General features: G+C 44.9%; 1 protein-coding gene and 1 long non-coding RNA gene across 3 annotated transcripts in view; one reads left to right on the top strand and one right to left on the bottom strand.

Annotated features, from left to right (window-relative positions):
* The window catches only part of LOC110515934 (acidic amino acid decarboxylase GADL1), a 29,883-nt gene extending 17,343 nt beyond the window's left edge, over positions 1-12,540 (top strand). The window contains exons 11-14 of the mRNA XM_036935016.1: positions 5,548-5,629; positions 6,348-6,547; positions 11,063-11,204; positions 11,770-12,540. Of these exons, the coding sequence (XP_036790911.1) occupies positions 5,548-5,629; positions 6,348-6,547; positions 11,063-11,204; positions 11,770-11,943 (598 nt within the window). The 3' untranslated portion in view covers positions 11,944-12,540. The remainder of the gene's footprint in view (positions 1-5,547; positions 5,630-6,347; positions 6,548-11,062; positions 11,205-11,769) is intronic.
* A 973-nt stretch (positions 12,541-13,513) lies between these two features.
* LOC118937323 lies at positions 13,514-15,475 on the bottom strand. Of its 2 annotated transcripts, XR_005034582.1 has the most exons (3): positions 14,515-15,475; positions 13,879-14,471; positions 13,514-13,832 (listed from the first exon to the last, which is right to left on the bottom strand). It is a non-coding gene; the product is annotated as an uncharacterized LOC118937323 (long non-coding RNA). The 2 variants fall into 2 exon arrangements; XR_005034581.1 differs by having other exon boundaries at positions 13,514-14,471.
* Positions 15,476-17,602: the final 2,127 nt, after the last annotated feature.

The following is a 17,602-nucleotide window of genomic DNA, read 5'->3' as shown; positions in this document are numbered from 1 at the left end:
TATCTGGAGGAGGAAGTAAGACAACAGGTTTTTCTGGAGGAGGAAGTAAGACAACAGGTTTATCTGGAGGAGGAAGTAAGACAACAGGTTTTTCTGGAGGCGGTAGTAAGACAACAGGTTTATCTGGAGGAGGAAGTAAGACAACAGGTTTTTCTGGAGGCGGTAGTTAGACAACAGGTTTATCTGGAGGAGGAAGTAAGACAACAGGTATATCTGGAGGAGGAAGTAAGACAACAGGTTTATCTGGAGGAGGTAGTAAGACAACAGGTTTATCTGGAGGTGGTAGTAAGACAACAGGTTTATCTGGAGGAGGAAGTAAGACAACAGGTTTATCTGGAGGTGGTAGTAAGACAACAGGTTTATCTGGAGGAGGAAGTAAGACAACAGGTTTATCTGGAGGAGGAAGTAAGACAACAGGTTTATCTGGAGGCGGTAGTAAGACAACAGGTTTATCTGGAGGAGGAAGTAAGACAACAGGTTTATCTGGAGGTGGTAGTAAGACAACAGGTTTATCTGGAGGCGGTAGTAAGACAACAGGTTTATCTGGAGGAGGAAGTAAGACAACAGGTTTATCTGGAGGAGGAAGTAAGACAACAGGTTTATCTGGAGGAGGAAGTAAGACAACAGGTTTATCTGGAGGCGGTAGTAAGACAACAGGTATATCTGGAGGAGGAAGTAAGACAACAGGTTTTTCTGGAGGCGGTAGTAAGACAACAGGTTTTTCTGGAGGCGGTAGTAAGACAACAGGTTTATCTGGAGGCGGTAGTAAGACAACAGGTTTATCTGGAGGAGGAAGTAAGACAACAGGTTTTTGCTGGAGGAGGAAGTAAGACAACAGGTTTATCTGGAGGCGGTAGTAAGACAACAGGTATATCTGGAGGAGGAAGTAAGACAACAGGTTTATCTGGAGGAGGTAGTAAGACAACAGGTATATCTGGAGGAGGAAGTAAGACAACAGGTTTATCTGGAGGAGGAAGTAAGACAACAGGTTTATCTGGAGGAGGAAGTAAGACAACAGGTTTTTCTGGAGGCGGTAGTAAGACAACAGGTATATCTGGAGGAGGAAGTAAGACAACAGGTATATCTGGAGGAGGAAGTAAGACAACAGGTTTATCTGGAGGAGGTAGTAAGACAACAGGTTTATCTGGAGGTGGTAGTAAGACAACAGGTTTATCTGGAGGAGGAAGTAAGACAACAGGTTTATCTGGAGGAGGATGTAAGACAACATGTTTATCTGGAGGAGGTAGTAAGACAACAGGTATATCTGGAGGCGGTAGTAAGACAACAGGTTTATCTGGAGGTGGTAGTAAGACAACAGGTATATCTGGAGGCGGTAGTAAGACAACAGGTTTATCTGGAGGAGGTAGTAAGACAACAGGTATATCTGGAGGCGGTAGTAAGACAACAGGTTTATCTGGAGGCGGTAGTAAGACAACAGTTATATCTGGAGGAGGAAGTAAGACAACAGGTTTATCTGGAGGAGGTAGTAAGACAACAGGTATATCTGGAGGAGGAAGTAAGACAACAGGTTTATCTGGAGGAGGAAGTAAGACAACAGGTTTATCTGGAGGAGGAAGTAAGACAACAGGTTTTTCTGGAGGCGGTAGTAAGACAACAGGTTTATCTGGAGGAGGAAGTAAGACAACAGGTATATCTGGAGGAGGAAGTAAGACAACAGGTTTATCTGGAGGAGGTAGTAAGACAACAGGTTTATCTGGAGGTGGTAGTAAGACAACAGGTTTATCTGGAGGAGGAAGTAAGACAACAGGTTTATCTGGAGGCGGAAGTAAGACAACAGGTTTATCTGGAGGAGGAAGTAAGACAACAGGTTTATCTGGAGGAGGAAGTAAGACAACAGGTTTATCTGGAGGAGGAAGTAAGACAACAGGTTTATCTGGAGGAGGAAGTAAGACAACAGGTTTATCTGGAGGAGGAAGTAAGACAACAGGTTTTTCTGGAGGAGGAAGTAAGACAACAGGTTTATCTGGAGGAGGAAGTAAGACAACAGGTTTTTCTGGAGGCGGTAGTAAGACAACAGGTTTATCTGGAGGAGGAAGTAAGACAACAGGTTTTTCTGGAGGCGGTAGTTAGACAACAGGTTTATCTGGAGGAGGAAGTAAGACAACAGGTATATCTGGAGGAGGAAGTAAGACAACAGGTTTATCTGGAGGAGGTAGTAAGACAACAGGTTTATCTGGAGGTGGTAGTAAGACAACAGGTTTATCTGGAGGAGGAAGTAAGACAACAGGTTTATCTGGAGGTGGTAGTAAGACAACAGGTTTATCTGGAGGAGGAAGTAAGACAACAGGTTTATCTGGAGGAGGAAGTAAGACAACAGGTTTATCTGGAGGCGGTAGTAAGACAACAGGTTTATCTGGAGGAGGAAGTAAGACAACAGGTTTATCTGGAGGTGGTAGTAAGACAACAGGTTTATCTGGAGGCGGTAGTAAGTAAGACAACAGGTTTATCTGGAGGAGGAAGTAAGACAACAGGTTTTTCTGGAGGAGGAAGTAAGACAACAGGTTTATCTGGAGGAGGAAGTAAGACAACAGGTTTTTCTGGAGGCGGTAGTAAGACAACAGGTTTATCTGGAGGAGGAAGTAAGACAACAGGTTTTTCTGGAGGCGGTAGTTAGACAACAGGTTTATCTGGAGGAGGAAGTAAGACAACAGGTTTATCTGGAGGAGGTAGTAAGACAACAGGTTTATCTGGAGGTGGTAGTAAGACAACAGGTTTATCTGGAGGAGGAAGTAAGACAACAGGTTTAACTGGAGGTGGTAGTAAGACAACAGGTTTATCTGGAGGAGGAAGTAAGACAACAGGTTTATCTGGAGGAGGAAGTAAGACAACAGGTTTATCTGGAGGTGGTAGTAAGACAACAGGTTTATCTGGAGGCGGTAGTAAGACAACAGGTTTATCTGGAGGAGGAAGTAAGACAACAGGTTTATCTGGAGGAGGAAGTAAGACAACAGGTTTATCTGGAGGAGGAAGTAAGACAACAGGTTTATCTGGAGGCGGTAGTAAGACAACAGGTATATCTGGAGGAGGAAGTAAGACAACAGGTTTATCTGGAGGAGGAAGTAAGACAACAGGTTTATCTGGAGGAGGAAGTAAGACAACAGGTTTATCTGGAGGTGGTAGTAAGACAACAGGTTTATCTGGAGGAGGAAGTAAGACAACAGGTTTTTGCTGGAGGAGGAAGTAAGACAACAGGTTTATCTGGAGGCGGTAGTAAGACAACAGGTATATCTGGAGGAGGAAGTAAGACAACAGGTTTATCTGGAGGAGGTAGTAAGACAACAGGTATATCTGGAGGAGGAAGTAAGACAACAGGTTTATCTGGAGGAGGAAGTAAGACAACAGGTTTATCTGGAGGAGGAAGTAAGACAACAGGTTTTTCTGGAGGCGGTAGTAAGACAACAGGTATATCTGGAGGAGGAAGTAAGACAACAGGTATATCTGGAGGAGGAAGTAAGACAACAGGTTTATCTGGAGGAGGTAGTAAGACAACAGGTTTATCTGGAGGTGGTAGTAAGACAACAGGTTTATCTGGAGGAGGAAGTAAGACAACAGGTTTATCTGGAGGCGGAAGTAAGACAACAGGTTTATCTGGAGGAGGAAGTAAGACAACAGGTTTATCTGGAGGAGGAAGTAATACAACAGGTTTATCTGGAGGAGGAAGTAAGACAACAGGTTTATCTGGAGGAGGAAGTAAGACAACAGGTTTATCTGGAGGAGGAAGTAAGACAACAGGTTTTTCTGGAGGAGGAAGTAAGACAACAGGTTTATCTGGAGGAGGAAGTAAGACAACAGGTTTTTCTGGAGGCGGTAGTAAGACAACAGGTTTATCTGGAGGAGGAAGTAAGACAACAGGTTTTTCTGGAGGCGGTAGTTAGACAACAGGTTTATCTGGAGGAGGAAGTAAGACAACAGGTATATCTGGAGGAGGAAGTAAGACAACAGGTTTATCTGGAGGAGGTAGTAAGACAACAGGTTTATCTGGAGTTTGTAGTAAGACAACAGGTTTATCTGGAGGAGGAAGTAAGACAACAGGTTTATCTGGAGGTGGTAGTAAGACAACAGGTTTATCTGGAGGAGGAAGTAAGACAACAGGTTTATCTGGAGGAGGAAGTAAGACAACAGGTTTATCTGGAGGCGGTAGTAAGACAACAGGTTTATCTGGAGGAGGAAGTAAGACAACAGGTTTATCTGGAGGCGGTAGTAAGACAACAGGTTTATCTGGAGGCGGTAGTAAGACAACAGGTTTATCTGGAGGAGGAAGTAAGACAACAGGTTTATCTGGAGGAGGAAGTAAGACAACAGGTTTATCTGGAGGAGGAAGTAAGACAACAGGTTTATCTGGAGGCGGTAGTAAGACAACAGGTATATCTGGAGGAGGAAGTAAGACAACAGGTTTTTCTGGAGGCGGTAGTAAGACAACAGGTTTATCTAGAGGCGAAAGTAAGACAACAGGTTTATCTGGAGGCGGTAGTAAGACAACAGGTTTATCTGGAGGAGGAAGTAAGACAACAGGTTTTTGCTGGAGGAGGAAGTAAGACAACAGGTTTATCTGGAGGCGGTAGTAAGCCAACAGGTTTATCTGGAGGAGGTAGTAAGACAACAGGTTTATCTGGAGGAGGAAGTAAGACAACAGGTTTATCTGGAGGTGGTAGTAAGACAACAGGTTTATCTGGAGGAGGAAGTAAGACAACAGGTTTATCTGGAGGTGGTAGTAAGACAACAGGTTTATCTGGAGGCGGTAGTAAGACAACAGGTATATCTGGAGGAGGAAGTAAGACAACAGGTTTATCTGGAGGTGGTAGTAAGACAACAGGTATATCTGGAGGAGGAAGTAAGACAACAGGTATATCTGGAGGCGGTAGTAAAACAACAGGTATATCTGGAGGAGGAAGTAAGACAACAGGTTTTTCTGGAGGCGGTAGTAAGACAACAGGTATATCTGGAGGAGGAAGTAAGACAACAGGTTTATCTGGAGGTGGTAGTAAGACAACAGGTATATCTGGAGGCGGTAGTAAGACAACAGGTTTATCTGGAGGCGGTAGTAAGACAACAGGTATATCTGGAGGAGGAAGTAAGACAACAGGTTTATCTGGAGGTGGTAGTAAGACAACAGGTTTATCTGGAGGCGGTAGTAAGACAACAGGTTTATCTGGAGGCGGTAGTAAGACAACAGGTTTATCTGGAGGAGGAAGTAAGACAACAGGTTTATCTGGAGGCGGTAGTAAGACAACAGGTTTATCTGGAGGCGGTAGTAAGACAACAGGTTTATCTGGAGGTGGTAGTAAGACAACAGGTTTATCTGGAGGAGGAAGTAAGACAACAGGTTTATCTGGAGGCGGTAGTAAGACAACAGGTTTATCTGGAGGCGGTAGTAAGACAACAGGTTTATCTGGAGGTGGTAGTAAGACAACAGGTTTATCTGGAGGAGGAAGTAAGACAACAGGTTTATCTGGAGGCGGTAGTAAGACAACAGGGATAAACTGTTCATAATAACACATGGTTTCTGTTGCTTTGTTTCCCTCTTAGAGCCAACTCAGTAGCATGGAATCCTCACAAGATGCTGATGGCTGGTCTACAGTGCTGTGCATTCATGGTTCGGGACAAAACGGTACGATAAACACTGCCTCCTCTTCCTCATCCTCCTCTTCTTCCTCACCTTAATAATCTTCATCATCCTCTTCCTCAACTCAAATCAAATGTTATTGGTCACATACACATGGTTAGCAGCTGTTGGTGCGAGTGTAGCGAAATCTCTTTCTCATTGTGTTTCTCCTCTTCCTCTTCATTCTCTTCCTCCACTTCCTCCTCCTTCTCCTCCTCCTCCTCCTCCTCCTTTGACCTAGATGTGTGTATGTATTGGTATTGATATGTAGGCTACGTGTGCCTTTTACAATTTATTGTAGTTCTGTCCTTGAGCTGTTCTTGTCTATTAATTTTCTGTATTAATTAAATGTTGTGTATTATGTCATGTGTGGACCCCAGGAAGAGTAGCTGCTGCTTTCGTAACAGCTAATGACGATCCTAATAAAATACCAAAATACCTCTTCCTCCTTCTCTTTCTCCTCCTTCCTCCCCCACCTCTTCCTTCGTTATCCAGACTCTGCTCCAGAGACTCATATGTTCTCTCTGTGTTCCGTTGTTCTAGAATCGTTTCTAGACTCATATGTTCTCTCTGTGTTCCCATGTTCTAGAATCTTCTTCAGAGACTCATATGTGTTCCGTTGTTCTAGAATCTTCTCCAGAGACTCATACGTTCTCTCTGCGTTCCGTTGTTCTAGAATCTTCTCCAGAGACTCATACGTTCTCTCTGCCTTCCGTTGTTCTAGAATCTTCTCCAGCGGTGTCACTCGGCCCAGGCCTCCTACCTCTTCCAGCAGGATAAGTTCTATGACGTCAGCTATGACACGGGAGACAAGTCCATTCAGTGCAGCCGCAAGCCCGACGCCTTCAAGTTCTGGCTGATGTGGAAAGCCATCGGCACCAAGGGTCTGGAAGAGAGAGTGGACAGAGCCCTCGCTATGGCCAGGTCAGGTTTGAAACAAAAATATATTTATCTTTTGTTTTTCCTCCAAAGACTTGATAGCAGACTCATCTCTGTAGCCTGGTCCCAGATCTGTTTGTGCTCTGGTCCAGTGAAATGCTTACTGTGCTGGTCTAATGTATAAGCTTTAGTGTACATTGTAGTGGCAGGCCGTCTGCACCGTAGCAACAGTACAGCTCCCAGCCCTCTACTGACCCCCCTTTTTAAAAATGTATTTAAACTTTATTTAACTTGGCAAGTCAGTTAAGAACAAATTCTTATTTTCAATGACGGCCTACCGGGGAACAGTGGGTTAACTGCCTTGTTCAGGGGAACAGTGGGTTAACTGCCTGTTCAGGGGCAGAACGACAGATTTTTACCTTGTCAGCTCGGGGGATTCGATTTATCAACCTTTCGGTTACTGGCCCAGCGCTTTGACCACTAGGCTACCTGCCGTCCCCACACTCTAACCACTAGGCTACCTACCGTCCCTACACTCTAACCACTAGGCTACCTGCCGTCCCTACACTCTAACCACTAGGCTACCTACCGTCCCTACACTCTAACCACTAGGCTACCTGCCGTCCCTACACTCTAACCACTAGGCTACCTGCCGCCCTTGAACATGATCCTGGAGCATCCATGACTCAGACTGTCTGATCAGCTAATAGCCCAGTCCATCACCTTACACCATCCATGACTGACCCCTTCAGACTGTCTGGTCCTGTCTGATCCTGTCTGTTCAGCTAATAGCCCAGTCCATCAGCTTACACCATCCATGACTCAGACTGTCTGATCCTGTCTGGTCCTGTCTGTTCAGCTAATAGCCCAGTCCATCACCTTACACCATCCATGACTGACCCCCTCAGACTGTCTGGTCCTGTCTGATCAGCTAATAGCCCAGTCCATCACCTTACACCATCCATGACTGACCCCCTCAGACTGTCTGGTCCTGTCTGATCCTGTCTGTTCAGCTAATAGCCCAGTCCATCACCTTACACCATCCATGACTGACCCCTTCAGACTGTCTGGTCCTGTCTGTTCAGCTAATAGCCCAGTCCATCAGCTTACACCATCCATGACTCAGACTGTCTGATCCTGTCTGGTCCTGTCTGTTCAGCTAATAGCCCAGTCCATCACCTTACACCATCCATGACTGACCCCTTCAGACTGTCTAGTCCTGTCTGGTCTTGTCTGATCAGCTAATAGCCCAGTCCATCACCTTACACCATCCATGACTGACCCCTTCAGACTGTCTGGTCCTGTCTGATCCTGTCTGATCAGCTAATAGCCCAGTCCATCAGCTTACACCATCCATGACTGACCCCTTCAGACTGTCTGGTCCTGTCTGATCAGCTAATAGCCCAGTCCATCACCTTACACCATCCATGACTGACCCCTTCAGACTGTCTGATCCTGTCTGGTCCTGTCTGTTCCGCTAATAGCCCAGTCTATCAGCTTACACCATCCATGACTGACCCCCTCAGACTGTCTGGTCCTGTCTGGTCCTGTCTGTTCAGCTAATAGCCCAGTCCATCACCTTACACCATCCATGACTCAGACTGTCTGATCCTGTCTGTTCAGCTAATAGCCCAGTCCATCACCTTACACCATCCATGACTGACCCCTTCAGACTGTCTGGTCCTGTCTGTTCAGCTAATAGCCCAGTCTATCACCTTACACCATCCATGACTGACCCCTTCAGACTGTCTGGTCCTGTCTGGTCCTGTCTGTTCAGCTAATAGCCCAGTCCATCACCTTACACCATCCATGACTGACCCCCTCAGACTTTCTGGTCCTGTCTGTTCAGCTAATAGCCCAGTCCATCACCTTACACCATCCCTGACTGACCCCCTCAGACTGTCTGGTCCTGTCTGGTCCTGTCTGATCAGCTAATAGCCCAGTCCATCACCTTACACCATCCATGACTGACCCCTTCAGACTGTCTGATCCTGTCTGATCCTGTCTGATCAGCTAATAGCCCAGTCCATCAGCTTACACCATCCATGACTGACCCCTTCAGACTGTCTGGTCCTGTCTGATCAGCTAATAGCCCAGTCCATCACCTTACACCATCCATGACTCAGACTGTCTGATCCTGTCTGATCAGCTAATAGCCCAGTCCACCAGCTTACACCATCCATGACTGACCCCCTTCAGACTGTCTGGTCCTGTCTGGTCAGCTAATAGCCCAGTCCATCACCTTACACCATCCATGACTGACCCCTTCAGACTGTCTGATCCTGTCTGATCAGCTAATAGCCCAGTCCATCAGCTTACACCATCCATGACTGACCCCTTCAGACTGTCTGGTCCTGTCTGATCAGCTAATAGCCCAGTCCATCACCTTACACCATCCATGACTCAGACTGTCTGATCCTGTCTGATCAGCTAATAGCCCAGTCCACCAGCTTACACCATCCATGACTGACCCCCTCAGACTGTCTGGTCCTGTCTGGTCCTGTCTGATCAGCTAATAGCCCAGTCCATCACCTTACACCATCCATGACTGACCCCCTCAGACTGTCTGATCCTGTCTGATCAGCTAATAGCCCAGTCCATCAGCTTACACCATCCATGACTGACCCCTTCAGACTGTCTGGTCCTGTCTGGTCCTGTCTGTTCAGCTAATAGCCCAGTCCATCAGCTTACACCATCCATGACTGACCCCTTCAGACTGTCTGGTCCTGTCTGGTCCTGTCTGTTCAGCTAATAGCCCAGTCCATCACCTTACACCATCCATGACTGACCCCTTCAGACTGTCTGGTCCTGTCTGGTCCTGTCTGTTCAGCTAATAGCCCAGTCCATCACCTTACACCATCCATGACTGACCCCCTCAGACTGTCTGGTCCTGTCTGGTCCTGTCTGTTCAGCTAATAGCCCAGTCCACCAGCTTACACCATTATAGCAAAAGGGTTGGGGTTGATGACAAATATTATATTTTAATGTCTTTAGATTCAAATGGTTTCATTGTGTATTTAAGTTGCTTGTTGCTTGGTTTTTGTGTGTGTGGGGTGGGGGGGGGGGTGGGGGGGTGACAATACAGAGTGATGGGAAGGGCTCTGCATCGAATGTAATTAGGATCTGTCCAATGCTTCCTGCTCTCAGTGTCTCTGCCCAAAATACCAAAGCAAATAGACTGTTAGACTGCAAATAGACTGTTTAGCTAAAGATGGCCGACCCTGAAGACCTACTAAGGTATGCAGACTTCTGCCGAATCATCTACGTCATATCTGTTATAGAGCAGGGCTTGAGCAAAAGCCTGCACAGCCACCCGGCAAGTCTCCAGGAGGACAGGAGGCCATCTCTACACTGTGGTCACCTCTGGTCTAGACACAGTCACATGGCTCATCCAAAACAGTATGTTTTCCATACACTTTAGAGTAGTAGCAGTTTAACAACGGAGTAAAACCCTACACCTGAGATACCCCTCTCTAATAGATATAACCCAGGCTGAGAAATGATAGATCTTCTACACGAGCAACCACAGCATCTCCACAGCTTTCTAACAAGGTGTACAGTGGAGAATACAGAGGTAGACTGGGCTCGGCAGACTGGGCTCGGCAGACTGGGCTCGGCAGACTGGGCTCGGCAGACTGGGCTCGGCAGACTGGGCTCGGCAGACTGGGCTCGGCAGACTGGGCTCGGCAGACTGCATGTAATTCAAGCAGCCCTAGAAAATCGAGCTGTATATTTGGGAGGTCAGCCGGTTCTATTTCTGGGCTGTTGGCAGTAAAATTACAGTCGGGTCAGGGGGTTCCTTAACTATTCTGTGTGGCATTTAGTTGTCCTTCCATCTATTCCGATCCAGATGACCTGTGGTCACCTTTACAGTTCAGGACCTACTGACTGTGGGACCAAGATGGGGGGGGGGGGGGGGGGGGGGGGGGGGCGGGGGGTCATACGACACGAGGCCAGACAACGGCCAGGCTATTTCCAGACTGTTAGTGATAGCCCTGCTCACTCCACTCCATTCATGTGTCTAATGCTGTATAGGATTCAGTGGGTCGGTCGGTGCCGTTTAACGTGAGGGAGGACCGTTCCTTATTATTTCCCCATGAACACGCCCTTATTTCTAATACATCCTATTGGACGACTGGCGTTCATATTCATATTCACCCAGTTCAGTGATAGGTTTAGGCTTCTGTCATTCATATTCACCCAGTTCAATGCAACAGTGATAGGTTTAGGTTACTGTCATTCATATTCACCCAGCTCAATGACAGGGCCCTCTAGTGGCGGTCTAGAGGATAGCAGGAGGACCACTGGAGCAGGATTGCTGTGTTGGACAGACTAGAAGACACATTGCAGTGTCTGGCTGGAGGACAGGGCCCTCTAGTGGTGGTCTAGAGGATAGCAGGAGGACCACTGGAGCAGGATTGCTGTGTTGGACAGACTAGAAGACACATTTCAGTGTCTTCAAAAAGGCTCAGTAAAACTCTTGTAGCCTGAAAAAAGGGGTTTCGTACGGTTGTGTCATGTAATTATTTGTGACACTCTCGACTTCCTTCTCTTTGGTAGATATCTGGCAGAGGAGATCAAGAAGAGAGATGGATTCCGTCTTGTGATGGAGCCGGAGTACACCAACGTCTGTTTCTGGTACATTCCTCCCAGTCTGAGGGACATGGCTGACGGACCCGAGTTCTGGAGAAATGTCCATGCGGTAAGTCAGAGGAGGACATCCCCCTCGTTATACAGAACACGATCCTCTCCTTTCCTGTGGTGTTCTCCAACATTAACAGAAGCCCTGTCATCAATAACACAACAACAAAAAATACAATTGAATTCAGGAATTAATTAATGTTGAAAAACAAACAACAACAAAAAACATTCATTTCACAGGATATGAATGAGACAAATGTTAGCTAACCGTGAGGATTTAGGCTCCAGTCTCTTTTCGGAGGCGTGGGTTCAGATGCCACCACTGACACCAGATGTCAAGCGGGACCATAAATCCTCCAATCCAATCCATACGGAAATGGACCTTAGATCTGTGTGTGGAGACTCTAAATACAACTTGACTTTGGTTATGTCCCAATAATCTCTCCTTTCTGCCGTGAATTCATGGATTTGAAAGGTAATGACTGGTTCATGGAAACACCAATTCAGTGTTCTCACACGTGAATGAGAGCTTACTTCACAAGGAAGGAGAGATTATTGGAAATACTGGCTCCTTAACTTCCCAGTTTCACCATCTCACAAGCGTATGTACTACTCCCTACCCCCAGGTGGCGCCAGTGGTTAAGGAGCGCATGATGAAGAAGGGCTCTATGATGGTAGGCTACCAGCCCCATGGAGACAAGGCTAACTTCTTCAGACAGATCATCATTAGCCCTCAGGTCAGCAGAGAAGACATGGACTTTCTGCTGGACCAAATACACAGCCTGGGGATGGACTTATGATCCCACGGGGGAATACCTACAAAATGGCACCCTAATTCCCTCAATGAGTCCTGGTCAAAAGTAGTGCAATATATACAGGGAATTTGGGTACCATTTTGAACAAAACCCAAATGGCCATGTTCAGTAGGCAAGAAACAGGAGATCCTGTTTTGAAACTGAGTGAAACGGAAGAGGTGGTACCCCAAACATCCTATAAGACGTTTCCAAAACATCCTATAAGAAGTTTCCAAACGTCCTATAAGAAGTTTCCAAACGTCCTATAAGAAGTTTCCAAAACATCCTATAAGAAGTTTCCAAACATCCTATAAGAAGTTTCCAAACGTCCTATAAGAAGTTTCCAAAACATCCTATAAGAAGTTTCCAAAACATCCTATAAGTTTCCAAAACATCCTATAAGAAGTTTCCAAAACATCCTATAAGAAGTTTCCAAAACATCCTATAAGAAGTTTCCAAAACATCCTATAAGAAGTTTCCAAACGTCCTATAAGAAGTTTCCAAACGTCCTATAAGAAGTTTCCAAACGTCCTATAAGAAGTTTCCAAAACATCCTATAAGAAGTTTCCAAACGTCCTATAAGAAGTTTCCAAACGTCCTATAAGACATTTCCAAAACATCCTATAAGAAGTTTCCAAAACATCCTATAAGAAGTTTCCAAAACATCCTATAAGAAGTTTCCAAACATCCTATAAGAAGTTTCCAAACATCCTATAAGAAGTTTCCAAAACATCCTATAAGAAGTTTCCAAAACATCCTATAAGAAGTTTCCAAACATCCTATAAGAAGTTTCCAAACGTCCTATAAGAAGTGTGTTAACTTGTTCTCTTATTTGGTGCCCCAGGGCTGTGCAGAAGCCTCAGCATGTCATCCTTCCATTGCCCATCTGCATAAAGTGATCTAACGATTACCTGTTTCTGTTATTCACTATCGATTCCATTTGTAATTCTGAGGACAGGCAGTGTGTCCGTCCATGAGACTGTAGACACAGTAGCTTGTTGACGTCCATGAGACTGTAGACACAGTAGCTTGTTGACGGTTTTGAGGGCTCAACCTCTTTATAGGAACCAATTTCAGAGAAATAAAAAACTCAAAAGTCATTATCCTTTATGTCGATGTGATTTCAGGGTAATATAATAAAATACTGTTGTAATATAACTGCTGTTAGAAAACGAGGCGTGCAACTTTTAGTAAAAGCTGAAATGTTTTGAAGAGATTTTAGGAGATGCGATTTTAAGCGATACCGATTGATTGTAAGAGATTTATATAAATATGAATATATGTTTATTACTTGATGAGATTAATATATAAAATCTTTAGAGAATACTGATGTGTAATGTGATGCAAGAGATTTAAAATGTATTTTAGTTATTTGATTTTCATTTTGCATTTTCTCTTCTGAATGAATTTTCTTCCACACGCATTAACTTTTACGATTTTAAAATCATATTAAAAAAACAATTTAAAAAAACGTAGCACACCTAGTGCCTGAATACTGTGAGTCCACCTACATAAATCAGACAGGTCTTAAAATGGCTACCGTTCTTATGTTTAATAAACAGTTGTTTTTTTCCCCCAATACTTTACTTAAAGCCAACAGATGAAATGCTTTCTTTCTTGTTTTAAACGGATTCAAAATGTTATTTAGTCATTACTACGAGACACCTCCTCCGTTCCAACAGTCTGATGATAGTTAGAGATCAGGAGACACCTCCTCTGTTCCAACAGTCTGATGATAGTTAGAGATCAGGAGACACCTCCTCCGTTCCAACAGTCTGATGATAGTTAGAGATCAGGAGACACCTCCTCCGTTCCAACAGTCTGATGATAGTTAGAGATCAGGAGACACCTCCTCCGTTCCAACAGTCTGATGATAGTTAGAGATCAGGAGACACCTCCTCCGTTCCAACAGTCTGATGATAGTTAGAGACGTGGAGACACCTCCTCTGTTCCAACAGTCTGATGATAGTTAGAGATCAGGAGACACCTCCTCCGTTCCAACAGTCTGATGATAGTTAGAGATCAGGAGACACCTCCTCCGTTCCAACAGTCTGATGATAGTTAGAGATCAGGAGACACCTCCTCCGTTCCAACAGTCTGATGATAGTTAGAGACGTGGAGACACCTCCTCTGTTCCAACAGTCTGATGATAGTTAGAGATCAGGAGACACCTCCTCCGTTCCAACAGTCTGATGATAGTTAGAGATCAGGAGACACCTCCTCCGTTCCAACAGTCTGATGATAGTTAGAGATCAGGAGACACCTCCTCCGTTCCAACAGTCTGTTGATAGTTAGAGATCAGGAGACACCTCCTCCGTTCCAACAGTCTGATGATAGAGATCAGGAGACGCCTCCTCTGTTCCAACAGTCTGATGATAGTTAGAGATCAGGAGACACCTCCTCCGTTCCAACAGTCTGATGATAGTTAGAGATCAGGAGACACCTCCTCCGTTCCAACAGTCTGATGATAGTTAGAGATCAGGAGACACCTCCTCCGTTCCAACAGTCTGATGATAGAGACCAGGAGACACCTCCTCTGTTCCAACAGTCTGATGATAGTTAGAGATCAGGAGACACCTCCGTTCCAACAGTCTGATGATAGTTAGAGATCAGGAGACACCTCCTCCGTTCCAACAGTCTGATGATAGTTAGAGATCAGGAGACACCTCCTCCGTTCCAACAGTCTGATGATAGTTAGAGATCAGGAGACACCTCCTCTGTTCCAACAGTCTGATGATAGTTAGAGATCAGGAGACACCTCCTCTGTTCCAACAGTCTGATGATAGTTAGAGATCAGGAGACACCTCCTCCGTTCCAACAGTCTGATGATAGTTAGAGATCAGGAGACACCTCCTCCGTTCCAACAGTCTGATGATAGTTAGAGATCAGGAGACACCTCCTCTGTTCCAACAGTCTGATGATAGTTAGAGATCAGGAGACACCTCCTCCGTTCCAACAGTCTGATGATATTTAGAGATCAGGAGACACCTCCTCTGTTCCAACAGTCTGATGATAGTTAGAGATCAGGAGACACCTCCTCCGTTCCAACAGTCTGATGATAGTTAGAGATCAGGAGACACCTCCTCCGTTCCAACAGTCTGATGATAGTTAGAGACGTGGAGACACCTTTCTTGTTTTAAACGGACTCAAAATGTTATTTAGTCATTACTATGAGACGATAATGAGACGATAGAAATGGTCACACCTTAATGCATTACAGCTGCTTTATAATGCATTATTACCCGTTGGCTTTAAAAGGAAGGTGTTTTGTTTTTGTAGCTTGCCGTCAAAGAGAATGGTGTTTACTTTAAACTTGTACGAAGTTCTGTGTACGATACTAGGATACGTGCATTCTGTAGTATACCTCATATCGTATTCTGGCAAGACATTCTGTTTTCTCTCGTTGTTTTTGTTTTGTTCCAATAGCATTTTGTTCAGATTTGTTGTCTGGAAGAATGTGTTGTTTTGTTTTTAGATGGAGGTTTCACTGAGAATTATTTATTTTATTTTTCAGTGAAAATAAAACCATTTGTTTACTGAATCAGGTTGTTGTCGAGTATCTTTTGACTTCCTCTTCATAGCCTGGTATAGATCTCTGTGTGTTTTTGTCCACTCCTCTGATTACAGACTTCATTTTCACAGACTGGTATAGATCTCTGTGTGTTTTAGCCCACTCCTCTGATTACAGACTTCCTCTTCATAGCCTGGTATAGATCTCTGTGTGTTGTAGCCCACTCCTCTGATTACAGACTTCCTCTTCATAGCCTGGTATAGATCTCTGTGTGTTTTAGCCCACTCCTCTGATTACAGACTTCCTCTTCACAGCCTGGTATAGATCTCTGTGTGTTTTAGCCCACTCCTCTGATTACAGACTTCCTCTTCATAGCCTGGTATAGATCTCTGTGTGTTTTAGCCCACTCCTCTGATTACAGACTTCCTCTTCATAGCCTGGTATAGATCTCTGTGTGTTGTAGCCCACTCCTCTGATTACAGACTTCCTCTTCATAGCCTGGTATAGATCTCTGTGTGTTTTAGCCCACTCCTCTGATTACAGACTTCCTCTTCATAGCCTGGTATAGAGTTATGTGTGTTTTTGTCCACTCCTCTGATTACAGACTTCCTCTTCATAGCCTGGTATAGATCTCTGTGTGTTTTAGCCCACTCCTCTGATTACAGACTTCCTCTTCATAGCCTGGTATAGATCTCTGTGTGTTTTAGCCCACTCCTCTGATTACAGACTTCCTCTTCATAGCCTGGTATAGATCTCTGTGTGTTTTAGCCCACTCCTCTGATTACAGACTTCCTCTTCATAGCCTGGTATAAATCTCTGTGTGTTTTAGCCCACTCCTCTGATTACAGACTTCCTCTTCACAGCCTGGTATAGATCTCTGTGTGTTTTAGTCCACTCCTCTGATTACAGACTTCCTCTTCATAGCCTGGTATAGATCTCTGTGTGTTTTAGCCCACTCCTCTGATTACAGACTTCCTCTTCATAGCCTGGTATAGATCTCTGTGTGTTTTAGCCCACTCCTCTGATTACAGACTTCCTCTTCATAGCCTGGTATAGATCTCTGTGTGTTTTAGCCCACTCCTCTGATTACAGACTTCCTCTTCATAGCCTGGTATAGATCTCTGTGTGTTTTAGCCCACTCCTCTGATTACAGACTTCCTCTTCATAGCCTGGTACCATGCCAGACAGTACAGTACATGTTTATGCTTTAGTCATATTCTCTGAAGCAGGTCCAGGTCTGGACCAGGGTAATCATTAGCCAGAGAAGAAGGACCAGGGTAATCATTAGTCAGAGAAGATGGACCAGGGTAATCATTAGTCAGAGAAGATGGACCAGGGTAATCATTAGTCAGAGAAGATGGACCAGGGTAATCATTAGTCAGAGAAGATGGACCAGGGTAATCATTAGTCAGAGAAGATGGACCAGGGTAATCATTAGTTAGAGAAGATGGACCAGGGTAATCATTAGTTAGAGAAGACGGACCAGGGTAATCATTAGTCAGAGAAGATGGACCAGGGTAATCATTAGTCAGAGAAGATGGACCAGGGTAATCATTAGTCAGAGAAGATGGACCAGGGTAATCATTAGCCAGAGAAGACGGACCAGGGTAATCATTAGTCAGAGAAGATGGACCGGGGTAATCATTAGTTAGAGAAGATGGACCAGGGTAATCATTAGTCAGAGAAGATGGACCAGGGTAATCATTAGTCAGAGAAGACGGACCAGGGTAATCATTAGTCAGAGAAGATGGACCAGGGTAATCATTAGTCAGAGAAGATGGACCAGGGTAATCATTAGCCAGAGAAGATGGACCAGGGTAATCATTAGTCAGAGAAGACGGACCAGGGTAATCATTAGTCAGAGAAGATGGACCAGGGTAATCATTAGTCAGAGAAGATGGACCAGGGTAATCATTAGTCAGAGAAGATGGACCAGGGTAATCATTAGTCAGAGAAGACGGACCAGGGTAATCATTAGTCAGAGAAGATGGACCAGGGTAATCATTAGTCAGAGAAGATGGACCAGGGTAATCATTAGTCAGAGAAGACGGACCAGGGTAATCATTAGTCAGAGAAGATGGACCAGGGTAATCATTAGTCAGAGAAGACGGACCAGGGTAATCATTAGTCAGAGAAGATGGACCAGGGTAATCA

This window comes from Oncorhynchus mykiss, chromosome 2 (assembly GCF_013265735.2).
Source record: "Oncorhynchus mykiss isolate Arlee chromosome 2, USDA_OmykA_1.1, whole genome shotgun sequence".
Classification (NCBI taxonomy): domain Eukaryota; kingdom Metazoa; phylum Chordata; class Actinopteri; order Salmoniformes; family Salmonidae; genus Oncorhynchus; species Oncorhynchus mykiss.
Note: the sequence above shows the minus strand (reverse complement) of the source record. Positions and strands in the feature narration are given on the sequence as shown.